The sequence below is a fragment of the Coregonus lavaretus genome (genome assembly GCF_964263955.1).
Source record: "Coregonus lavaretus genome assembly, chromosome: 22".
Lineage (NCBI taxonomy): Eukaryota > Metazoa > Chordata > Actinopteri > Salmoniformes > Salmonidae > Coregonus > Coregonus lavaretus.
In genome coordinates this window covers 38,679,157-38,705,737 of record NC_140009.1, presented here as the reverse complement: position 1 = coordinate 38,705,737, position 26,581 = coordinate 38,679,157, and the positions used below count along the sequence as shown (strand labels likewise).

The following is a 26,581-nucleotide window of genomic DNA, read 5'->3' as shown; positions in this document are numbered from 1 at the left end:
ACACAGTTCAAACAGTATTGACAATTATTATATTATGGAATATCATAATTTAGATGTATGCTCTAGTTTTGGTACATTATGTTTAAATAACCAGCCTTGTGTGTCTTTTCATCACACATAATGCATAAGCAGCCTTAAGGCATCATTGTTATAGAGGCCAGATCCACTTCTGTATCCATGGATAAAAGGGGAATCATCTATTTATTTTGCTTTCAGCATTTCCTTGTGCATGCAACAGGACTAGTGAACAGTATACCAGCAAGTGTCTAAAACTCTTTGGCCAAGTATAATAAAAGGTTCATATAGAGCCCCACATTGGAGGTCTCATAATACCCATAAAACCTGGTGGTCAAACAGGGAAATGGTTCCAATTGTTTTTCCACCATTCATTTTTCCCATACAGAGTTTTAGAAATAAGGGCTGTGGCCTCCCGAGTGGCGCAGCGATCTAAGGCACTACATCGCAGTGTTTCGGCGTCACTACAGCCTGGGGTTCGAACCTTTGCCTCAATTAAGCAGTCTCGTCCAGCTCATCATGGCATTTGTAGTTCTTCATGATAGCCACATTAGCAGCTAATTAGCATTTCAGTTTTGGGGGTAAATACAGGCGAATATATTGATAAAAGTCACCTTGTTCTACATTTTATTTAATTTTATTAGGATCTCTTTTAGTCCTCATTTGCACTAATCTTCCAAGGTTCCTTAAACATTAAAATACAATCACATTTTCACATATAACACACTGTTACAAACAACAGACATAATACACTGACATATTGACCAGACAAATACTCTAACAGTCTGAAAAGATAGATTGATTCCTTCATCTACCATATTCCTGCAAAACCTTTCAATGTATTATATTTTAATGGTTCTAAAGTATTGTTTGAATTTACATATTGAAATGTTTCTGGTTTGCTCAGATAAATTATTCAATTTCTTTATTGCTCTAAATCGAAATGTTATTTTGCTGATTTCTTTTTTCTGCCGGGATAACACGTAGATGGTGTCCTAGAGAGATTTACATGGTCATCAAAACTTCCCGATAACAAACTTGAATAATGAAAACATTCTTGGCAAATGCTTTCGCTTTCGTCCGTCTTATTTGATGAAAATGTTTAAGCCTACACAAAACACAGCCCTTACTTTAAGTGTTTCTAAAATCCCCTATAGGAAACATTTCCTTGTTTGACCGCTATGTTTTATGGGTATTCTAAAAACTATTGGACGCTAAATCCGGAGATATTACGGACCATGTAAAAAACTGTTGGTCACTAAATCCGGCTAGAAGGACCACATAAAAACAGTTGGCTGGTATGCCCTCACCCGTCTGAGCGGTCGGCTGTGAATGCTCTCACCCGCTATATACTTATAACTGATTGGTTTGGTTCTGTCCTCTATAGTGCTGTCCGGTTAGAACATGATGTTGAGGCCCATCACTGTACTCTTGATAGTCACCACCACACACACACATATACACAGCTGTTTCCTTTTTAAATGTTTATATGATTTTGGTCATTCGAATGACTTGGAATCTTATTGTTGTGGTTCTATAAGACAAAGATATGCACACTGTCACGGCTTCTGCCGAGGCTGCCTCTCCTCCTTGTTCGGGCAGGCTTCGGCGTTCGTCGTCACCGGCTTACTAGCCACTGCCGCTCCATATATCATCATTCCATTTGTCTTGTCTTGTCAATTACACACACCTGGTTCATATCCCCTCATTAGTCCATGTATAAGTATTCCCTCTGCCCCCTTGTCCTTGTGGGTGATTGTTTTATGTGAGTTGAGTGTAGCTCGGTGGAGCTACTCGTACCTTGTATTGCCGGGGTAGATTGTTCCCCTGTGCCTGCCTGCCTGCCCGCCCGCCCGCTCGCTTGCTTGCTTGCCGTGGTCCTCTGTTGCTCAATTGGTAGAGCATGGCACTTGTAACGGCAGGGTAGTGGGTTTGATCCCCGGGACCACCCATACGTAAAAATGTATGCACACATGACTGTAAGTCGCTTTGGATAAAAGCGTCTGCTAAATGGCATATTATTATGTCTCTCTGTCTGCCTGCCTGCTTGCATGTCTGTCCCTCCTTTTGACAGCATCACAAAACAGCATATTCTCAAATGAACCGCAGAGACCTGCCCACCTGACTAATTTAGCTTGAAGTATAGCCACCTTTCTGCCTCTCTTGGTATGGAGATATGGGTAATTTGGTAGAGTCCTCTTGGCATAACAGTTTTAAGGATATTATGTCAATTGAGGTGGAGCTAACTACACCCCCACGGCATTGTCGGCTCCTCTCTAGATTAGTCACGGGCCACGGTTAATGTTCTCTTGGGCCTCCGTAACGAAACGCCACAGATATAAAAGCGCACCTGGTGACGTCTTGTTGCCAAAGGAGAACAGGCAAGGGGAACGATTTGGTCTACCTACACAGCGAAGGGGGGAAGACCAACTACACATGAAAATGATTTCAAATATCACATTTTTCTCTTTATCTGCGCTTGTACTTCTGAACTTGGTAGGATCCAAACCCGTGTCCAACCTGCAGGTAAGTTTGTGCATCATGCGCCAAACTTTCGATCATTACATTTTTGCAGTTCTTCTTATTCCACCAATTCCCATAGATATATGTTTATTGTAATTGATGGAAGACTGTTTCAAGTGGCTTTAAGTGACATTGCGACTAATGATTCCATGTTTTCTCTCAATTAGAGCTTGAAACAGCTTCTGGAGGAGGAGAGTAATGTACCATATTACGTGTCGGAGGAGAGGGAGATGGGTGGAAGAGAGTTAAATACAGAGAAGGCAGCCTTCACTGCGGGAGTGATGGGTCCATTGAACTCCGAAGATGCAAGGAATTCCGCGCTGGCGGGAAAGGAGGATGCAATTTCGCGTCTTCTCAACTACATTATGAAGACCTCCAAGCAACCGTGGAGCCGATTCAAGAAGGGTGGACTGAGAAGCTGCTTCGGCGTCAGGCTAGAACGAATTGGGTCATTCAGCGGGCTTGGATGCTAATAGACAGGTATGGTTATCCACTGCGTCAATCCAACCGATGGATTCGCCATTTAAATTGTAGGCTATGTTGGTGTTTAATTGATATTAACATGTCACTTGTTTGAACCATCAAATACATGCAATAATGTTTCTCAAGACCGGCTCCATGTTTTGTGTTGTTTCTACAGGTTTTAGTGGCTGTTGATCAGAGCACAAGAAACGACCCTTACTTGAACTCTTCGACAAGGATGAACCTCTTCAACTCAGAAAGTATTGACTGAGAGTTTACAATGGCGTTTGTGATTAGATTTAAATGTGTGGTTTGCATTTGGCATATTGAATTGTTCTCATTTTAGAACTGTACAGACGCATTTTAATTTTCAAATGAACAGCAAACATTTGGCTCTTGCTATAATATATTATTGTTGTAAGCTATGTATTTATCTAGGTCTATTTATTTAAATAACGTGTATACTTAGATACAGTAGCTTGTACTCCGGCGAAATAAATATTTTGCACAATAAGTTACTCTCTTATTTTTACAATCTTTGTCTGGCATAACGAGACTTAGAGCATTCACTTGCTTGAGTGAGGAGAGTGTATGTTTCTGATAATAAGTTCTCATAGGCTTATCTCTCGAATAACATCCCTAATGGTTGATTTTGATATGATTTTGATACTGCTGAGTGAGTTAATAAACATTAGGCTATGCGAGGTTGCAACCCACATATTGTGGGGTATAGCCGAAAAAGCGGCCTTGCGCTATCTCCAAATAGTCAAATAGAACTAGTACAGAGTATCCACCACACCAGCCAGCTAATATGTCCTTCTTGGCAATAATAAATACATTTTTATAGCCAAAATCCTCATAACTCCCACCATATATCATTTTTATTTTAAGGTGTTACACATAGGATTTTTGTAGAATTTTGCATTGTAATTTCAGAAAATGTCCATAATATATCTGGCGCTAATAGTGGAATGATAGTGTTTCACAGTATTACTTACCCGCCAGTGTTGTGATTGGCTGTGATATTCGCCTCTTGATTTCTCCCGCGAAAGCCCCATCTGTTGTCAAACTGTGAAAGCGGTTCTGACTTTGTAGCTGTGTTATCTAGTGGAAATCGCTCATTTCCCGGTTGCAAAATGTTTTACACTGCTCACTTAATTTCTATGTGAGAAAATAAGCACTGAATAGTGCAGGGAATCATTGTACCATTTAAATATTTTCAATAAAACTAAAATATCGTTTTTACATCTGTTTTAAGTTGTTTGAAGCTGGTGGACCAAAACCGAAAGTAACTTTTGTTTTGGTCCATCAGCTTCAAAGCTGTAAAAACAATATTTTGTTGTTGGTGAAAATATATTTTATAGCGAGTTAGATGGTACAATGATTCTCTACACTATTCAGTGCTTGTTTTCTCACATAAACTTAAATTGAACAGTTTAGAATTTTAGAAACCAGGAACAATTTCCACTAGATAACACATCCACAAAGTCAGAACCGCTTTCCTAGTCCGGTAGGAGAAATCAATAGGCCAATCACAACACTGGCAAGTAAGTAATACTGTGAAACACTATCATTCCACTATTAGTGCCAGATATACAGCGTGTACATTACAAAACATTAAGAACACCTTCCTAATATTGAGTTGCACCCGTCCTTTTTCCCTCAGAACAGCCTCAATTCGTAGGGGCATGGACAAGGTGTTGAAATGCTTCCCACAGTTGTGTCAAGTTGGCTGAATGTCCTTTGGGTGGTGGACCATTCTTGATACACACGGGAAACTGTTGAGCATGAAAAACCCAGCAGCGTTGCAGTTCTCGAGACAAACAGGTGTGCCTGGTACCTACTACCATACCCTGTTCAAAGGCACTTCAATCTTTCGTCTTGCCCATTCACCCTCTGAATGGCACACATACACAATCCATGTCTCAATTGTCTCAAGGCTTAAAAAGTATTGTGTACATACAAAGAGCACAATACAATACATAGAAAACAATCACTATGGTCAACAACATTTCCTCTATCAGAGCTTGAAACTCAACAAGTGATACCATATATCGATGAGTAGCCTATCACAACCTCCTCCTCATCATCCTTCACCTACTCTTCTTCATCGTCCCTCATCCTCTTCCTCCTCTCATCCCCAAAGACAAACTAAAAACACGACACCAAATAGTTAGGCTACAATTGATTCTAGAGCGCATAAGTATTTCCAGTCCAAATAATGGTCCAAACGAAATCTTATCTTAAAAGGATGTCGGTCAGGGCGCCGCACACAACCAGGCTCCCTTATCACTCACTGTCAAGGCAACGGAATGTCAAGCTGAATTCTGTCATAACATGCAGTCCTTCATAAGTAGGCCTACTGTCCAAAGCACGGGGCTCTATATAAAAAGGGGACTTAGTCATCCCGTCATTAAAACACTGAACGGGACACCTCAAAAAGACCACAGGGGGATCGTTATTGGAATGGCGAAATTGCATATTTTCCTTGGATATATCGTATTAATAACGACACACAGTGTAAGCTGTGGAACTCCGTATGCCAGTCGGAATGTTCAAGAGTTGGAAAATCTGAAGGTAAGACACCTTACTACAGTAAGAACCAGCTCAGAAACATAAAATAGAAAATCAAGTAAATTGATGTTCTTAGAATTATTTAATTTCTGTAGATTTATAACAAATTTTAACTGTTGACACAACACATATATTCTATGAGCATCTATAAGTTCTATTGAAATCACCTTTCAAAGTAATGTGTTATGACTATGACATTAATACGTGCCATTTGTTCACTTATAGAACCTGATCCAGCGGCTCGAGGACAAGCTGACCGTTAACGAGGAAAATTACGCTTATCCATCGGAGTCTGAGGAGGTGGACACAGCCGAGACGGAGGACATTGAGAACTCGCCCGCGGTGATCCGGGGGCAGGAGGAGAGAATGATCATGAACGCACCCAACAGAATTGCCCCCGAAAGCCCTGTGGTGTCACGCCTGAAAGATCTCATCGGTTTGACGAGGACGGCCAAATCGTTCAACAGCTGTTTCGGTAACCGGATTGAGAGAATCGGCTCATGGAGCGGACTGGGGTGCAATAACGTCAAGACTGGTACATATTTTATGGCAATAACTTGAGTGGAATGTCTTTAAAAACCTTACAAATCTGCTCAAGAATGTAGTAGGCTACGATGTCACTTTGGCTGCATTTAGACAGTCAGCCCTAATCTTGTTTCCAGTAATTGGTCTTTTGACCACTCACATCAGATCTTTTCACATCAGATCTTTTTCAGAGCTGATCTGATTCAAATCAAATTGCCAATTAGTTAAAAAAAAAGATCAGAATTGGGCTACCTGTCTAAACATAGCCTTTGTGTGGAAAAAGTACATAGGGCCTAATTTTATATTATTTTAATTTGTATTTGCAGGTAACAAGAAGAGAATATTTGGGAACTGAAGAACAATGTAGGCTACCCATTCATGGACGTCACGAAACTGCGTCATGTCTGACGTCTGTGGAAATCTCCCTCCCATTATGGAGAATGCATTTTTTTCATTCAAATAATATATTTATTTGATAAACTAACATATATTAAATCATTTTGATATTAAAACATACACAATTCAATCTCTTTATTTCAGTGTTGGTTTGTTTCTAGACTTGGTCAGTGAGAATTAGACATATGCATATTTGATTTCTACTACGAAAAAGGAATATATGATTGCTAATGGCACTCTCCAGAAATAGCCAATATTACGTATTTGTTATGTTGGACGCCTGTACAGTATTGTTCACTTATGTGTATAAAATTGATATATATATGTTTGATGATGTTGTGAGATGGTATCATTTGTAATAAACTATTAGATATAGAACACTTTGCTTTCTTGTCATCAACATATATTTATTATGAATTCAAGACATTATAGCCTACCAGTTGTCACATTAGGATAGTTGTCGCAGAGAGAGAAAGATAATGAGAGAAATTCAAGTTGTACTGACAATGAACTACTGCAATTCAAATAGTTTATGGACTAAACCAGCGCTGCAATGCCAGCACATTAGGTCCAAATAATCGGAGGATCATTATATGAAAACTAATTATCAACAATATTTAGCATTCTTGTAGACAAGTAGTATGACACAGTTAACGAATGTGTTCCCATCATAAGCCCAACTATTGTCGTTGGACCAGTACATTGGAAAGGCTCCCATTGTTTATTGTAAAAAAGAAAGTTATTGAAACTCTACAAAAGTCAATGTAAGTTCAGGAACAAGAATGTGGCAGATGCAGTAGCCTATATTCCACATCGATATAGCACGATTAAAACATTTGACAGACTGCCAACTTTAAAATCTATATGGCAGGTCTGTAGAGAGGGCCCAGCACACCCCCCACCTTAGACACACACACAGGCTAAATTATGTCTAAATCAGTGGAGGCTCCTCAGAGGAGGAAGGGGAGGTCCATCCCACTCAGTGAATTTCATAAAAATAGGGAAACATTAAAAAAGTTATCCTTTTTAGATAAAACTATACTAAATATATTCACATTCACATTTTAGTCACTAAGCAGACGCTCTTAATTGATATGTTGGATTCACGTCACCATCTCAACCAAAGTTATAGAATAGGATTACATCAAATCAAACTTTAAATGCACTATTAATAAAGTTTGATTTAGTCCTATTCTTCAACTTTGATTTTTGGTTGAGATGGATACGTGAATCCAACATATACATTTTTTATTTGTAGACAAACTGGAATTAAAGCCAGACTAAGTCAGTGGCACAAATGTTGATATGTGGTTGCATTGACAACCAAACACAATTCAATATCACTAAATATCATTACATTTCAACTCAACCAGAGCTTGAAATCCTAGGCCTATTGTATTGTCTATTTTTAGTTGAATTCTGAGTTGAATTCAAACAATTGATGTTGATGACTTTGCAACTGCTATATAGGCCTAAATAGTATCATTGATGATTGATACATTTTGGTCACGTTTCATTTGCTCTGTTAAACCTACCCTTTGGAATGACTTTGATAGCAACAGTGACTCTATTTCGTTTTTAAGTGGATGTCTCTCAACAATCATTCTGAAAATAGCACATTGGTAATAGTCAGGGATAAATATCAAAGCTAAGCGGGCTTGGTTAAAACCTTGGATGGGATTCTCCAGTTGGAGGTGTTGCCCAGCCTATTGTTTTTGTTTCTGATAGTGGATAACGTTGAAAATCTGACATTGTCACGATACGTTGACAAATTCAATTGATATAACCAGTTTGTGCCCAGTGGGACGTAGTTTAGTGAGAACTTGATAATTACTTCATAATTAATATATCACCAATTTTAGAAGCCTAACATTAAACAAGGCGCGAGGTCTGTCCTCAATGCTAGGGAGCGGCCCACTGTTGGCAAGACCCGTATTAAGCCTGTGACTTTCAGTAGGCTACTCAATGTGAAAAATCTCTTACAATATGCAAGCCAATTTATGAACGTATGTTTCTAAACAAAGGATTGAACTGACTAGGTCATGGGTATGCCCCATTATCTAGGAAGACAACGCTTTAAAAGGAATCATTTCCGACAGCTAGTGTTATCACAATCAGGTGTCGGCATGCAACTCCAATTCTTTGCATAACTGTGCGTGTCAGACTAGATATAAAAGACCCTGGGGTAGGTGTGTAGACACAACGACAATTGAACTGCAAGGAAAAGAAGCTTCACACACAACTTCAATTTACACAACTTCAATTTCGCTGAAGAACAAAGAGAATAATGCAGCTCTCCAACATTCCTCTTTTTGGCCTTGTTCTCCTGTTCTTAAATATGCCGCTGAGCAGCGCATATCCTGTCTACAACGGTTTACTGACCAATGATGACATGGAGGTCTTAAATGTAAGCCCCTTTTAGGCTATACAGCCTTATATCTGCCTTTGAGGGATGTCTTGTTCCGGAAATATCTAGTAGTTTATAATCCCTAGACGTTGAAGCCCAAGGGTATCATTAAAACCGTTTGTTCAAACTTGTTTTTGACATTGCAGGTACTTCTCCATCAACTTGAAAAGTCCTTTCCTGAGCGGAGTGAGGTCGAGCAAGTCTCCACAGAAAAGTTGGACGACGTCACTCCCGAAGACATGGCAATGGTTGCAGAGGATGAGAGAGAGCAACCACAAACAAGACTGGACAAAGCCGTCATAAGAGAGTTCCTCTCGGCTCGGGACCTGAAAACTGTCCGAAACGACTCAACATCAAAAAGATACTCAGGCTGCTTCGGGCGAAGGATGGACCGAATTGGCTCAATGAGCTCTCTTGGATGCACCACGGTTGGCAAATACAGTGAGTATAGTTCAGGTTTAGATGGTATAGGCTACTGTGCATCAGATACAATCTCTTAATCAAATAGTGTCCAAGTAGTTGACGCCAAAACAGTGTGGTAAAGTTGTCTGATATCCATTGTGAGAGTTCTAATGTTAAGAGACAAACTTATGTTGTCTAATGTCTTGTTTTCTCTATTTTCAGATGCAAAGAGAAGATGAAGTCTTACACATAACCTGGAACAGCAACGTCATTACTTACCAAAATGTATTCTTATTTATAGGCTACGTATTTATTTTATTATATTTATTGAACTTTGTTTATTGCCAATATATTTATTTGAACTGATGTAAGATGGTGTCATGGTGTACAATAAATGTTTACAACTGAGCACAAAACGTTGTTTTGGCTGGTTACTTTCATACCTCCATTTCGAAAAATAAATAGCAAATTACAGAATGCCTAAGTCATTATAAGCTCAGGCTGAATATTCAATGAGGAAAATAATGAGATGTGAAATTTGCCTAAACCTTGGGATCACATTCATAGATCTATCATGCGCCAAATTGAGTCAGGTGCAGCAGGTACACCTGCTCATTGAACATCTTATTCCAAAATCATGTAGTTGGTCCCCCCTTTGCTACTATAACAGCCTCCACTCTTCTGGGAAGGCTTTCCACTAGACGTTGGAACATTGCTGCGGGGACTTGCTTCCATTCAGCCACAAGAGCATTAGTGAGGTCGGGCACTGATGTTGGGTGATTAGGCCTGGTTCGCAGTCAGCATTCCAATTCATCCCAAAGGTGTTCGATGGGGTTGAAGTCAGAGCTCTGTGCAGGCCAGTCAAGTTCTTCCACACCAATCTCAACAAACCATTTCTGTATTGTGCATGGGTGCATTGTCATGCTGAAACAGAAAGGGCCTTCCCCAAACTGTTGCCACAAAGTTGGAAGCACAGAATCGTATAGAATGTCATTGTATGCTGTAGCGTTAAGATTTCCCTTCACTGGAACTAAGGGGCCTAGCCCGAACCATGAAAAACAGCCCCTGACCATTATTCCTCCTCCACCAAACTTTACAGTTGGCACTATGCATTCAGGCAGGTAGCGTTCTCCTGGCATCCGCCAAACCCAGATTTGTCTGTCGGACTGCCAGATGGTGAAGCGTGATTCATCACTCCAGAGAACACGTTTCCTCTGCTCCAGAGTCCAATGGCAGCGAGCTTTACACCACTCCAGCCGATGCTTGGCATTGCGCATGGTGATCTTAGGCTTGTGTGCGGCTGCTCGGCCATGGAAATCCATTGTGATTGTGCTGACGTTGCTTCCAGAGGCAGTTTGGAACTCGGTAGTTAGTGTTGCAACCGAGGAAAGACGATTTTTACGCGCTAGGCACTTCAGCACTTGGCAGTCCCATTCTGTGCGCTTGTGTATCCTACCACTTCGCGGCTGAGCCATTGTTGCTCCTAGACTTCCCACTTTACAATAACAGCCTTTACAGTTGATTGGGGCAGATCTAGCAGGGCAGAAATGTTACGAACTGGAAAGGTGGCATCCTATGACGGTGCCATGTTGAAAGTCACTGAGCACTTCAGTAAGGCCATTCTACTGCCAATATTTGTCTATGGAGATTGCATGGTTGTGTGCTCAATTTAATACACATGTCAGCAACGGGTGTGATTGAAATAGCCAAATCCACTTATTTGAAGGGGTGTCCACATACTGTTGTATATATAGTGTATTTTAGACGTATAACTTTATATGGTTCAATGATTACATGAATTACAATGTCGACATTTACATTTACATTTTAGTCATTTAGCAGACGCTCTTATACACCAACCCTGGACTCTGCCCAGTTCAGACCTTCTGGAAACGCACACTTCATCTTAACATTGTACCAAGTGGTGTGGGTCATCATTACTGATAACCTGACCCGTGTTTAGTTATGCTGTCCAGTGATAAGGCAGCGTTATGTTTTAGGAATGAATGACGTATTTTTACAGTAATGTCAAAAATTCTAATCATTTTATGAGTCATGAGGGTTATCGATTTGAATAGGACATGAGATATGGTCTTGCCTTCTAATATGGAGTCTTATATGGAGCACCCAAGACTGTCATCCATCTATCAGCCAATGTCCAACAAGTCACCTTAACAGATCATTCACATGCTTTACGGTAATACTGTTTGAAGGGGCTGGAAACTTTTTACATAACTTGATTTATTCACAAGTACCCTATTTATTATTGATGAGTGACTCAAATACCACCACTCAAGGTGAATCAAGTCATTATGGCCTCTCAAAGGCCTCTCTCTCTCTTTTGGGCCATGCAAGATGATTGGAAAACTCCAAGAGAAAACTCCATGAAGGGGGTCCACACACTCAAATTAAGATACTTTTTTTTGCCTACTATATATAGAGCAGCAGAACATGCTTTTAACCCACTGTGGTATATTTAGGGTTTGGAGAGAGCGGATGTATTCCCGGCAAAGCACGGCATGTCTGAGCTCAGGCCCCAAAGACCTACCATGAGTATCCTCTCACTCACACACACACACACACATCAGCCACCACCCAGCCACCACTTAAAATTACATTTTACCAGCAGCCTTATCAGACAGAGGTGTCGGAATGCACTTCAGACAATCCACAAAATGATGAGCCACTGACACCAGACCGTCTCCTCTGTATGTGTGTGCGCCTGTGTTGTGTGTCTATTTAAGAGAATGCCTGGCTAACAACCTGCCTTAGCACTAACAAACCACAGCCTAAATGGAATCAGGCATGGCGAGGACGGCCGTCTCATGGGGACTTCTGCTCCTGCTTTGTCAACAGACGCTGGTGGCGGCCCATGTGTTGGGCAGACCCTACCCTGCTAGCGACTTGGCCCAATTGAAGGTAGGTAGTTACTAGTCCTCTCAGTTGATGTAGGTAGAGTACACAGATTTATTGTCCCTAGGAGAATTGATAATAAAGTTGTGTTGGATTGAATTGATGGATAGTTGACTTAGAGTTGTTTGGCAACTTTTGTGATGTAATAACAGCTAGTCAGAAAGAAAATGTCTGACCTAATATGCGCTTTTCAAAACTGTATTTTGTGTACAATATCTAGAGTTATATTGGAAGGAAGGTTTTTTGTATTTGAGGATAAATAATATTATTTTTGTACAGCCTTTATGTCAATGGATTAAGGAACCTGTTTGTCTGTGATAGATGGCTCTAACAGTGCCCAGGATACTGTAACTAAATCAAGTAATGAAACATCATGACATGAATTCCCTGTTCTACAGAATCTACTGGAGCGATTCGAGGAGACCTTGGCTGCAGTGGCCACAGCAGAGGACCCTGCAGTGGACTACGAGGGCCCCAACCCAGAGCCTGAACATAGTCAGGCTAGCCCAGAGTGGGACAGGGCCCCAGGGGCCCCACAGAGGCCTCTACTCTCAGACGTCCGGGAGCTAGCTGCAGACGAGAGCTACAGCAGGGCCCAGAGTCAAAGGAGCCGGCTGCAGGACCTGCTCATGGCCACCAGGAGTAAAGCTGTGTCCGGGTGCTTCGGAGCCAGGATGGACCGCATCGGGACCTCGAGCGGGCTAGGCTGCAGTCCTAAAAGACGTAGCTAGTCAGTTGATGTATATACATTACACAGAAAAACATATGTAGGTTATGTCAACTTTGATTATAAGACACATGTTGATACAACTTACAGGCCCAGTGCAGTCAAACATTTTATTTTCCAGCGCTTTATATATATTTTCACACTGAGGTTGGAATAATACTCTGAAATTATGAAAATTATGATAATGCCCCTTTAGTGTAAGAGCTGTTTGAAAATACCGCCTGAAATTTCAGCCTGTTTTAGTGGGATGGAGTTTTAGCCTTCCATGGTAACACCACCATGCGATAAATTGGTTAATATACCAATGAGAGAGTTCCGAACCTCTGTCAATAACAGCACATTTTCAGTTTTCCCCTCCCCACTCAGTCCACTCCCAGACAGTCCCAGCTAAATTCTTGCTTGAGAAATTAATCTTTGCTAAGAAGCAATTTTTGTTAATTTTTTACCATTTTAATTTAAAACAGAAATGATTTGATATCGAGATAAAAACGGCGGCATTGGCCCTTTAACAATTGAAGTCATGGTAACAAGTTTTAAGTCTTGAATCTCTCCTCATAACTTGTGATACTATTATGACACATGCGGTTGTCAGAGGCATCAAGCCCATAGAGGGGCACAAGGGCACATGACCCCTTAAGATATGTCCTGTTTTTTTTATTTTTCACATGTCAAATCACTCAACTTTATTTTGAAGCCGACGATTTATCATAATATATATATTTTTTTAATCTGTCAGCTCTATTTTGCAGAGGGCCACATTGACTGGACCAGGCAAAGAGTACCCTCCCCAGGATGCTAGATACTCTAGTCTAATGCATGCAGACAGTATCGTCAGTGGAGGAGGAGAGAGAGTGTAGAGTGACACACAGCGTTTGATTTGATTTTAGCTGCTGGTGATGGGCAGGACTCGCACGAGGTATGTTTTGTAAATGAATTTGATCAAGCTATGTATGTAGCCAATTGATTCCTTCTTGATGAATAAAATAAATGTAAAAAATGTGTTGTTTCTCTGTAATAGTAGCCACCTATCAATTTTATGAAGTTGTCTTTAGCTAGCCAGCTAGATAAGTTCCAACTCTCATAACTAGCTACAAAGCCATTTCAGGCTATCAACCAAGTTAGAGTAGCTTGTCTGACTACAATGGGGAGAACAAGTATTTGATACACTGCCGATTTTGCAGGTTTTCCTACTTACAATGCAAATTAATTACTTAAAAATCATACAATGTGATTTTCTGGATTTTTGTTTTAGATTCTGTCTCTCACAGTTGAAGTGTACCTATGATAAAAAATTACAGACCTCTACATGCTTTGTAAGTAGGAAAACCTGCAAAATCGGCAGTGTATCAAATACTTGTTCTCCCCACTGTATCTTAGCTGTCATGCCTGCTAAAGTTGCTACACTTTAGAAAATACAAAAATTGCTTTAATTCTTGGGATATGATACTATATACCAGTGTGGCAGTTGTACTAAACTCCTAAGGCATAAAAGTTCTAAAGAATAAATGTGCATCATTATGAATTAAAATGACAATTGAACAGGTAAAGAGGTATGCTTAATAGATTGAGGGAGGTGTTTCAAAAATGCAAAATTCTCCGACTTAAGGAGGGCCCCCTCCAGAACACCTCCCTCAATTAGAGCTGGCCGATATATCAAATTAATTCTAAGTAACGTTTTTGCGCAATATTCCAAATGTCTGTATGCTAGAATTAAGTTTATTTTTTATTTTTATGTCCGCTTGTTCTCATGTTGTCTGTTTGGTCTCATCTCCTTAGCTCCCTCTGTACTGTGTGCACCTTCCCATTTACACCAGAGATCTGTATATAATCACAAGATGCTCCTGTCTCCGCCCTAACAATGGGAGTTGTTGTCCCAAAGGCGGGAAGGCAGGCAACAAGCTTAGGTCCAAAATAAGCCCATAGAAACGCATTGGGCTTATTTTTGACAGAACTCTGGTTTACACACACACACCAAGCCCCTCCCCCTTCCACTCACAACAACAAAGGTGAGATCGCTTCTTCCTCTCTGACAAGCGGTTTCAACTCGCTATTTGCATTTGACGTTTGGTCCAACAGAATCGGTCATATGGACAATGAAACACATTGAGACATTATTTTACTGTAATAGAGAAGTTAACTTTTCTAATGATACCCTTTTATGTCTCAACTACTCAAATTGCGCGCAAAGCAGACACTACTAAAACAAGAGTATCAATGAACATTGATTCTGGAAAATGAATGCTCAGTTTGTTGTGCGCGGCATTGCGGTGACAAGTACTGTTAGCAGAATTTTAGCCCAAGACTCCAGGCCAGCCCCCTCATTAGGCAGGATTTACAGACGCACCTCCAACAACCCATACAACCTCATAATTCTGACAATTTCTCTCAACCAGTGGCATATGGGCTTTTTAGGTGCAGTAGCGGTGCATGGGTAAAATCACTGGGGAAGCCAGTGTGCGTGTGTGCATGCGTGTTTGTGCAAGTAGAAAAACATGTTGACTCACCCTATTTGTAGAGAAACGGCAATGCCATCCTCCTCTCTTTCATGTTGACGAAACAGTCTATCACTCTGTCATATAGTACACGCTTTCATTTTTTGTTGTCCTAGGCTACCTGGCTAAAACGCTTGCTCGCTAGCCTAATATCCATTCATGGGCAATGTTACCTAGTTAACATTAGCCTTCTACATCTAGCTACATATTGAACTTCCATCCTCTCAGGCCAGGGGCATAACAATGTATGAATTAATGGTTGGATCAGAATCGCTGTTGTAATCATTGGCCAGTACGAAGAATTAAGTAAAACCACAAGTCCAAATCCCTATCTCCATCCATGGCTAATTTATGAAAGGGACCATTTTAGCTAGCTAGCTAGCTAGCCACCGGAGGCCAACAACACAACGAACGAGATGCAACAATTCAAGTTTTTCTGTCAATGACCTATGCTTTCAATGGGATTTGATGGAAGTGACGCCAAAATCCAAGCTGGCTTCCCTTGACACTTTTTTTCTTCCCCAAGGCCCTCATTACATCCTAAAACACCTTTCTAGGCAGCGGTGAAGTGAGCTAATAAGATCCTAACACCCTGTCATTTACAGTAGGGCATTCCTACAAGGAGTCTGTAGTTCCTTCAGACATGAGATACATCTCAATGAGGTTGCTCTCATATCTTTGCTGGCCTACGAACACAGAGTAAAGGAGAGCAATATGGTGAATGCCAACCACAACAATGGCTTTTAATAATAATAATAATATGCCATTTAGCAGACGCTTTTATCCAAAGCGACTTACAGTCATGCATGCATAAATTTTTTTTTGTGTATGGGTGGTCCCGGGGATCGAACCCACTACCTTGGCGTTACAAGCGCCGTGCTCTACCAGCTGAGCTACAGGCTTTTCACACTACTGAGCTGAACTGAGCCGCGCAAAACAAAGCTGTCCTGAGATGGCCTGGTCTGTGAAATGTCATTATAATTCATTTCAATATTTTGTATGTGCCACAACTCTGCGATATTCTAAAAACCAACCATTGGTGACTTAAGAGTCTCCCTATAGCAGGGTTCCCCAAATGGCGGCCCGCGGTTTTATTTGGCCCCCAAAGTTTTTTTGTAGAATTTTCATTGTTGGACATTTAAAAAAACGGTAAAAACACCAGGAAATCAGCTCCAACTGATTTATATTTGAGAAATCTGTTCCCAAGTATTTCCATGCATAATAGAGACACGTGATCATATACAAATGTAAGCAAGGTTTGAAATTATTATGTTTTAGTCAAATATTATATCTGTTTGGCCTTCTTGTGGTCAATTTGCAGTCTACAAATTATTTGTAATTATGTTCCGGCCCCCCCGACCATCCGCTCAAGAAAAAAAAAATTGGCCCGCGGCTGAATCTAGTTGATGATCCCTGCCCTATAGCCTACAATGATCGTTAGAGAAAGCACTGACGTGGCTACAGTATGAGACAACACCAGGAAATAGTAAAAATCTGTATAACAGCCACTTCGATACACGAAGACAAAAATAACCTCTCACCCTGAGATAAAGAATGTGGTTAATTCATAACTAATAAAAAAAAATGCTACAAACAATGTTTGTCTGGTGGGAATGTATTCTGACAAGCAGTGTGAATGGGATGCCACTGTTTATTACGCTAAAGCGAAGCCATGTCACGCCACTCCCACACTCATGTCTAGTTGGGTTACCCGTAATGAATTAAACTCTGGTACTCTGCTTCAGTGATGCGTCACCAAATATGGCAGCGACCAATTGAAAGAAGGTGCTACATACATACAGGAGCTGTGCAGGAACTAATTAAACACAAAATGATGTGCCTGGCAACTTTTCCCTTAACAGTGTGTCACCATCGCTTGAAAACTTTAAGTGCCGCCGCAACTGATCCTTAAGGAACTCCAGATAGATTCCAGGGCCTGTCAGTGACTGTGATCCCTGTGATAAGCACAGGTGTGATGGCCAATGGATTTTTCCACTGTGGGGGAAGATTGGCCTGATTGGTAGTTTATTAGTGTGGGCTAGGTTCCCAGAGCCAGTCAAATGTGGAAAACTCAGACCTGGACCTCGTATCCGGCACATCAGGATACGTTACTACCTTACACAGCCAGCCTGAGCATGCATGCCCTCATTTTAGTACCAGGCAACAGGGAGTCTTAAGTCCTTCTGGACTACTCAAGCATTGGAAAGGTGAAGTCGTGAAATACGAGAATATATTTTATATATAGAATAAGCTAAGTGAAAATAACAACACTTTCGAATTATATCTTCTAAAACATATTTTTAACAGTGATAATTATAAAAAATAAGATGGACACATCTGAATGATTTGCAAAACAAAGGGATCTTTATTTTGAAGAGTAATGTCAAGGCACAAGACAGAGGTTTCTGCTTTCTCTTTCCCAGGGACATATGGTGTTTGCCATGGGCTTGCTATGGTGTTTGCCATGGGCTTGCTCTGACAATGGCTAAACATAGCGCATTTACCACTTGTCCATTTTTCATAGAACTTCATCTGATCCATCTCATCTGCAGAGACACATTTAGTGTGGATGTAAAGTAGAATGATATATAAAAACATATCTTTAAAATGACAACTGGGCTAAAATTAACTTTCCCCAAATTCCACGGTTTTCCAGGAATCCTGGTTGGACGATACCTGAAACTATGAGGGAATAAGCAGGATATCCAGGAATCCTCCAACCAGGACTTCTGGAAAACCAAGGAATTTTGGGAAAGTTCCCCTTACATTTTGCAACCCTAGCTATGGCGAAGCTACAAAAAATAAATAAAAAATGTCCCCAAAGTAACATTGGTTTATCTTGTTCTAGACTAAATGTAATGCCATATCATTTTATCCATTTATAGTACATGAAGCAAATCATACAAATAACATTTCATAAAAATAAACTCTTAAATAAAACATTGAGCAAAAAATATGACTAACAAAACGAGGAATGCTTAGTGTATACAGTTCATTCGGCAAGTATTCAGACCCCTTGACTTTTTCCACATTTTGTTCCGTTACAGCCTTATTCTAAAATGGATTAAATTGTTTTTTTCCCTCATCAATCTACACACAATAGCCCATAATGACAAAGCAAAGACAGGCTTTTAGAAAATTTGGAAAATTTATTACAAATAAAAAACGGAAATATCACATTTACATAAGTATTCAGACCTTTTACTCAGTACTTTGTTGGAGCACCTTTGGCAGCGATTACAGCCTAAAGTCTTCTTGGGTATGATGCTACAAGCTTGGAACACCTGTATTTGGGGAGTTTCTCCCATTCTTCTCTGCAGATTCTCTCAAGCTCTGTCAGCTTGGATGGGGAGCATCACTGCACAGCTATTTTCAGGTCTCTCCAGAGATGTTCGATCGGGTTCAAGTCCGGACTCTGGCTGGGCCACACAAGGACATTTAGAGACTTGTCCCGAAGCCACTCCTGCGTCGTCTTGGTTGTGTGCTTAGGGTCGTTGTCCTGTTGGAAGGTGAACCTTCGCCCCAGTCTGAGGTCCTGAATGCTCTGGAGCAGGTTTTCATCAAGGATCTCTCTGTACTTTGCTCCGTTCATCTTTCCCTCGATCCTGACTAGTTTTCCAGTCCCTGTCGCTGAAAAACATCCCCACAGCATGATGCTGCCACCACCATGCTTCACCGTAGGGATGGTGCCAGGTTTCCTCCAGACGTGAAGCTTGTCATTCAGGCCAAAGAGTTCAATCTTGGTTTCATCAGACCAGATAATCTTGTTTCTCATCGTCTGAGAGTCCTTTAGGTGCCTTTTGGCAAACACCAAGCAGGCTGTCGTGCCTTTTACTGAGGAGTGGCTTCCGTCTGGCCACTCTACCATAATGGCCTGATTGGTGGAGTGCTGCAGAGATGGTTGTTCTTCTAGAAGGTTCTCCCATCTCCACAGAGGAACTCTGGAGCGCTGTCAGAGTGACCATCGGGTTCTTGGTCACCTCCCTGACCAAGGCCCTTCTCCCTCGATTGCTCAGTTTGGCCGGGCGGCCAGCTCTAGGAAGTGTCTTGGTGGTTCCCAACTTCTTCCATTTAAGAATGATGGAGGCCACTGTGTTCTTGGGGACCTTCAATGCTGCAGACATTTTTTGGTACCCTTCCCCAGATCTCTGCCTCGACACAATCCTGTCTCGGAGCTCTACAGACAATTCCTTCGACCTCATGGCTTGGTTTTTGCTCTGACATGCACTGTCAACTGTGGGACCTTATATAGACAGGTGTGTGCATTTCCAAATCATGTCCAATCAATTTAATTTACCACAGGTGGACTCCAATCAAGTTGTAGAAACATCTCAAGGATGAACAATGGAAACAGGATGCACCTGAGCTCAATTGTGAGTCTCATAGCAAAGGGTCTGAATACTTATGTAAATAAGGTATACGTTGTTTTTTTTTATACATTTGCAAAAATGTATGGGGTATTGTATGTAGATTGATGAGCATTTCTATTTATTTAATCCATTTTAGAATAAAGCTGTAACGTAACAAAATGTGGAAAAAGGGAAGGGGTCTGAATACTTTCTGAATGCACTGTAAATACAGTGCCTTCAGAAAGTATTTAGACCCCGTAACTTATTCCACATTTGTTGTGTTACAGCCTTATTCTTAAATTGATTAAATAAATAGAAATGCTCATTTTCTCACCCATCTAGACACAATACCCCATAATGACAAAGTTAAAACATGTTTTTATAAATTTTTGCAAATGTATTGAAAATGAAGTACAGAAATATCTCATTTACATAAGTATTCAGACCCCTGAGTCAATACATGCTAGATTCACCTTTGGCAGCGATTACAGCTGTGAGTCTTTCTGGGTAAGTCTCTCAGAGCTGTGCACACCTGGATTGTACAATATTTTCACATTATTATTTTTAAAATTACTTATGCCCTGTCAAGCAGGTTGTTGATAATTGCTAGCCAGCCTTTTTCAAGTCTTGCCATAGATTTTTCCTGAGCTTAGCTCTATTCTGTTTTTTGTTTTTTTAACTCCCTAGTCTTTGCCGATGACAAGCATACCCATAACATAATGCAGCCTCCACCATGCTTGAAAATATGAAGGGTGGTACTCAGTGATGTGTTGTGTTGGATTTGCCCCAAACATATTTGCCCCAAACATTTCAAGCAGACCACCATAGTCCCCGTGCCCAAGGACTCTAAGATAACCTGCCTAAATGACTACCGACCCGTAGCACTGACGTCTGTAGCCATGAAGTGCTTTGAAAGGCTGGTCATGGCTCACATCAACAGCATTATCCCAGAAACCCTAGACCCACTAATTTGCATACCGCCCCAACAGATCCACAGATGATGCAATCTCTATTGCACTCCACACTGCCCTTTCCCACCTGGACAAGAGGAACACCTACGTGACAATGCTATTCATTGACTACAGCTCAGCATTCAACACCATAGTGCCCTCAAAGCTCATCACTAAGCTAAGGATCCTGGGACTAAACACCTCCCTCTGCAACTGGATCCTGGACTTCCTGACGGGCCGCCCCCAGGTGGTAAGGGTAGGTAACAACACATCTGCCACACTGATCCTCAACACGGGGGCCCCTCAGGGGTGCGTGCTCAGTCCCCTCCTGTACTCCCTGTTCACCCATGACTGCATGGCCAGGCACGACTCCAACACCAAATTTAAGTTTGCCGACGACACAACAGTGGTAGGCCTGATCACCGACAACAATGAGACAGCCTATAGGGAGGAGGTCAGAGACCTGGCCGTGTGGTGCCAGGATAACAACCTCTCCCTCAACATTTACATTACATTTTAGTCATTTAGCAGACGCTCTTATCCAGAGCGACTTACAGTTAGTGAATACATATATATATTTTTTTATACTGGCCCCCCGTGGGAATCGAACCCACAACCCTGGCGTTGCAAACGCCATGCTCTATCAACTGAGCTACATCCCTGCCGGCCATTCCCTCCCCTACCCTGGACGACGCTGGGCCAATTGTGCGCCGCCCATGAGTCTCCCGGTCGCGGCCGGCTGCGACAGAGCCTGGATTCGAACCAGGATCTCTAGTGGCACAGTCAGCACTGCGATGCAGTGCCTTAGACCACTGTGCCACTCAGGAGACCATAGACAAAGGAGATGATTGTGGACTACAGGAAAAAAAAGAGGACTGAGCACGCCCCCATTCTCATCAACGGGGCTGTAGTGGAACAGGTTGAGAGCTTCAAGTTCCTTGGAGTCCACATCACCAACGAACTATCATGGTCCAAACACACCAAGACAGTCGTGAAGAGGGCACGACAAAGCCTATTCCCCCTCAGGAGGCTGAAAAGATTTGGCATGGGTCCTCAGATCCTCAAAAACGTCTACAGCTGCACCATCGAGAGCATCCTGACTGCTTGCATCACCGCCTGGTATGGCAACTGCTTGGCCTCCGACCGCAAGGCACTACAGAGGGTAGTGCGTACGGCCCAGTACATCACTGGGGCCAAGCTTCCTGCCATCCAGGACCTCTATACCAGGCGGTGTCAGAGGAAGGCCCTCAAAATTGTCAAAGACTCCAGCCACCCTAGTCATAGACTGTTCTCTCTGCTACCACACGGCAAGCGGTACCGGAGTGCCAAGTCTAGGTCCAAAAGACTTCTCAACAGCTTCTACCCCCAAGCCATAAGACTCCTGAACAGCTAATCATGGCTACCCGGACTATTTGCACTGCCCCCCCACCCCATCCTTTTACGCTGCTGCTACTCTGTTAATTATTTATGCATAGTCACTTTAACTCTACCCACATGTACATATTACTTCAACTACCTCAACTAGCCGGTGCCCCCGCACATTGACTCTGCATCGGTACCCCCCTGTATATATACCCTCCCTACTGTTATTTTATTTTACTTCTGCTCTTTTTTTCTCAACACATACTTTTTTTGTTAAAAATAAATGCACTGTTGGTTAAGGGCTGTAAGTAAGCATTTCACTGTAATGTCTGCACCTGTTGTATTCGGCGTATGTGGCCAATAACATTTGATTTGATTTGATTTGATTAATGCTTTGTATTCAGGACAAAAAGTGTATTTCTTTGCCACATTTTTTGCAGTTTTACTTTAGTGCTCTGTTCTGTACAGGTTTCCTTCTTTTCACTCTGTCAATTAGGTTAGTATTGTGTACAATGTTTATGATCCCTCCTCAGTTTTCTCCTGTCACAGCCGTTAAACTCTGCAACTGTTTTAACGTCACCATTGGCCTCATGGTGAAATCCCTGAGTGGTTTCCTTCCTCTCCGGCAACTGAGTTAGGAAGGACGCCTGTATCTTTGTAGTGATTGGGTGTATTGATACACCATCCAAAGTGTAATTAATAACTTCACCATGCTTAAAGGGATATTCAATGTCTGCTTTTTGTTTTACCCATCTACCAATAGGTGCCCTTCTTTGCAAGGCTTTGGAAAACCTCCCTGGCTTTGTGGTTGAGTCTGTGTTTGAAATGCACTGCTCGACTGAGGGACCTTACAGATAATTGTATCTGTGGGGTACAGAGATGAGGTAGTGATAAAAAAATAATTGCACACAGAGTGAGTCCATTTAACTTATTATGCTATTTGTTAAACACATTTTTACTCCTGAACGTATTTAGGCTAGCCATTACAAAGGTGTTGAATATTTATTGACTCAAGACATTTCAGCTTTTAATTTGTACACATTTCTAAAAACATAATTCCACTTTGACATTATGGGGTACTGTGTGTAGGCCAGTGACATACAATCTCAAATATGGAAAAAGTCAAGAGGTGTGAATACTTTCTGAAGGCACTGTATGTGCCATCATGGTTTGTCATAATTGATTAACTTTACGTCCATCTTTACTATTTAGAATTTATAGAAAAGCTGCACTGGCCTCATCATCATGTTTAATCACATGTTAAAAAAGGTAGACTCTGCAATATGACATCACCATACACAGCAGGGATGTAACGGTACATGTATTTGTACCGAACCGTTCGGTACAGGGACCTTGTTTCGGTCCGCACTGTGAACCCGAATTAATACATTAAAGAAAAATATGTACAAAATAAAAACACTAGGGCTATAGGTTATGCCTACGCTGCGTTGTAGGCCTATGCCTCGAGTAAATCTGATCTGAAAAAACATTTCAGGCTATTCCGTTAAAACAACTAGAGCTTAGGTGCACATTGTAATCAAAATTCTAATCTTAATTGGCGCATTTCAAATTTTTGTGAAGCGCAGCCAAGAACTAGTTCTGTACAAATGGCGAGTAGTGGGGTCAATAAACCAGAATTGGCGGATCCTCCATCATCATTTAAATCTCCAGTTTGGGAACATTTTGGATTCCCAGTAGAATACAACGGCGATGGACAGAGAGTTGAGGATAACAATATGTCACCTATGCAGCTGCCAACACCTCAAATATGTTGGCACATTTACGCCGACATCACTCCAGTATACCGGAGCAAGACGGAAACGCAAAGAAACAACGTCTCCCCTCTGAATTCAAGCAGCTAAATCTGACCGGGCCAAAGAAATTACAAGAGCGATAGGATGGCAAAGTTATTTTTTTAAAAATGTTTTACAGTCTTTGGTTTATAGTCGCGGATATGCACCCAGTCTCGGTGGTTGAGAATAGGGGTTTCAGCACCTTGTGAAAGTGCTGGAGCAACGTTGCAAACGTCCCTCTTGCACCCATTTCAGCAAACAGGTAGTACCCGCTCTATATAAGCAAGCCAAAGCCAAAGTTTTCAATGAATTGGCCAATGCACCCTGTGTTGCGCTTACTTAACAGTGACAGCCCATCACATTACCCCGGAGTGGGAAATGTACAGTGCTACAGACTCGCCCCCTTTATGGGAGTTAAAGTGTGCATCTCGCACTGAAGGAAGCAGTGTCATGGTGCGTTCGTAACCAAGTGGGAAGTGGGAATTTACCACATACGACTGGGAAAAACCCACTTGAACGGCCCTCCAACTGGTAATTACTCGTGGGAAACTTGTCGATCATCCTGAGCACCCACTTCTCCCACATGATCTCTGAAGTCACCTACTAAGTAAATGGCCACTTCTAAGAGCATTTTTGGCAGTTAAATGCAACAAAACATTATTTATAAAAAGCAATCTATTATTGAGGTTTTTGAACTCTATAATTTGTTTACAAACGTGATAGCTGTACTTTTAGTTTATGGTTGACGCAGCTTGTTGGCCATTAGCCAATCGCATGAATGCATCCAACTGCTATTTATGTTTTCAAAACGGGTAAATTTCCACCTCCCACATGGTTACAGACACAGCATCAGAGTGGAAACTTGAGGCCCAACATAACAATCCTGTCACAACAGACAATGCCAGGAACATTGTGAATGGCATTTAATTTTCCCGCAGTACCGAGACCGAACCATGACCCCAAAACGTACCAAACTGTGGATTTGGTGAACCATTACAACCCTAATTGACAGTGGGCAAACTTCCTACTTACACACATCAACTTAACAACACAGCCATTACTGGCTTATCCCAATTTATGCTACGTTCAAAACAACTGGGAACTCGGAAATCTCTGACTTCCGACTTCAGTGCGTTCAAGACAACTGGGAACCTGGAAAAATAGTTTTGAACGGTCATCCAAGTCGGAATTCCAAGTCGGAAACTCTGGCATCTTTCTAGTGCTCCGACTTTCCGACCTGAAGATCACTGACGTCATGATTTGACCTTTTTTCTGAGTTCCCAGTCTTGAAAGCACCATTACACCTTCCCTTGAGTCGTGTGATAATGTCATATAGCGGATTCCACCTTTTAAGTACCACGATCCCAACCTACATCGATGGGGAAACTAGCCAGAAAGTCACCATACTATTGGTTTCCCAATTGGTTCCCTCCAATGTGAATCTACAAGGTGAACAACGGCAATGTTTCCACAAAGGTTTTACAGAGGTACTTAGTGACAAACAAATGTCCAGCCTTTTCTGTCTAGAAAATATGCTGGACCTTTACAGTGTCTTGCAAAAGTATTCATCCCCCTTGGCGTTTTTCCTATTTTGTTGCATTACAACCTGTAATTTAATGGACATACACAAAATAGTCCAAATTGGTGAAGTGAAACTTGTTTCAAAAAATTCAAAAAAATAAATAACGGAAAAGTGGTGCGTGCATATGTATTCACCCCCTTTGCTATGAAGCCCCTAAATAAGATCTGGTGCAACCAATTACCTTCAGAAGTCACAATTAGTTAAATAAAGTCCACGTGTGCAATCTAAGTGTCACATGATCTGTCACATGATCTCAGTATAGGCCCCAGAGACTGCAACACCACTAAGCAAGGGGCACCACCAAGCAAGCGGCACCATGAAGTCCAAGGAGCTCTCCAAACAGGTCAGGGACAAAGTTGTGGAGAAGTACAGATCAGGGTTGGGTTATAAAAAAATATCCAAAACTTTGAACATCCCACAGAGCACCATTAAATCCATTATTAAAAAATTGAAAGAATATGGCACCACAACAAACCTGCCAAGAAAGGGCCGCCCACCAAAACTCACAGACCAGGCAAGGAAGGCATTAATCAGAGGCAACAAAGAGACCAAAGATAACCCTGAAGGAGCTGCAAAGCTCCACAGCGGAGATTGGAGTATCTGTCCATAGGACCACTTTAAGCCGTACACTCCACAGAGCTGGGCTTTATGGAACAGTGGCCAGAAAAAAGCCATTGCTTAAAGAAAAAAATAAGCTAACACGTTTGGTGTTCGCCAAAAGGCATGTGGGAGACTCCCCAAACACATGGAAGGTACTCTGGTCAGATGAGACTAAAATTGAGCTTTTTGGCCATCAAGGAAAACGCTACGTCTGACGCAAACCCAACACCTCTCATCAACCCGAGAACACCATCCCCACAGTGAAGCATGGTGGTGGCAGCATCATGCTGTGGGGATGTTTTTCATCGGCAGGGACTGGGAAACTGGTCAGAATTGAAGGAATGATGGATGGCGCTAAATACAGGGAAATTGTTGAGGGAAACCTATTTCAGTCTTCCAGAGATTTGAGACTAGGACGGAGGTTCAACTTCCATCAGGACAATGACACTAAGCATTCTGCTAAAGCAACACTCGAGTGGTTTAAGGGGAAACATTTAAATGTCTTGGAA

The 26,581-nt window shown here is 41.7% G+C and overlaps 3 protein-coding genes across 3 annotated transcripts; all 3 read left to right on the top strand.

Moving 5' to 3' along the window:
* Window positions 1-2,457: 2,457 nt before the first annotated feature.
* Window positions 2,458-3,011, top strand: nppal (natriuretic peptide A-like; the record flags this gene model as incomplete). The annotated part of the gene is made up of 2 exons (XM_084187172.1): window positions 2,458-2,541; window positions 2,706-3,011. The coding sequence occupies 2 exons, from the start codon at window positions 2,458-2,460 to the stop codon at window positions 3,009-3,011; spliced, it is 390 nt and encodes a 129-aa protein (XP_084043298.1).
* Window positions 3,012-5,451: 2,440 nt separating this feature from the next.
* LOC311149357 (ventricular natriuretic peptide-like) lies at window positions 5,452-6,496 on the top strand. The gene is made up of 3 exons (XM_084186526.1): window positions 5,452-5,577; window positions 5,800-6,109; window positions 6,426-6,496. The coding sequence occupies exons 1-3, from the start codon at window positions 5,467-5,469 to the stop codon at window positions 6,452-6,454; spliced, it is 450 nt and encodes a 149-aa protein (XP_084042652.1). The 5' UTR covers window positions 5,452-5,466; the 3' UTR covers window positions 6,455-6,496.
* A 5,601-nt stretch (window positions 6,497-12,097) lies between these two features.
* Window positions 12,098-12,948, top strand: LOC311150046 (natriuretic peptides A-like; the record flags this gene model as incomplete). Its single annotated transcript, XM_084187290.1, has 2 exons — window positions 12,098-12,223; window positions 12,616-12,948. The coding sequence occupies 2 exons, from the start codon at window positions 12,098-12,100 to the stop codon at window positions 12,946-12,948; spliced, it is 459 nt and encodes a 152-aa protein (XP_084043416.1).
* Window positions 12,949-26,581: the final 13,633 nt, after the last annotated feature.

Bases quoted from the DNA above. Each gene is read 5' to 3' on its own strand.
- LOC311149357 (XM_084186526.1), top strand. From the start codon at position 5,467: ATGGCGAAATTGCATATTTTCCTTGGATATATCGTATTAATAACGACA. The intron at 5,578-5,799 runs GTAAGACACCTT...GTTCACTTATAG, and splicing joins AAGAGTTGGAAAATCTGAAG to AACCTGATCCAGCGGCTCGA. The intron at 6,110-6,425 runs GTACATATTTTA...TTGTATTTGCAG, and splicing joins GTGCAATAACGTCAAGACTG to GTAACAAGAAGAGAATATTT.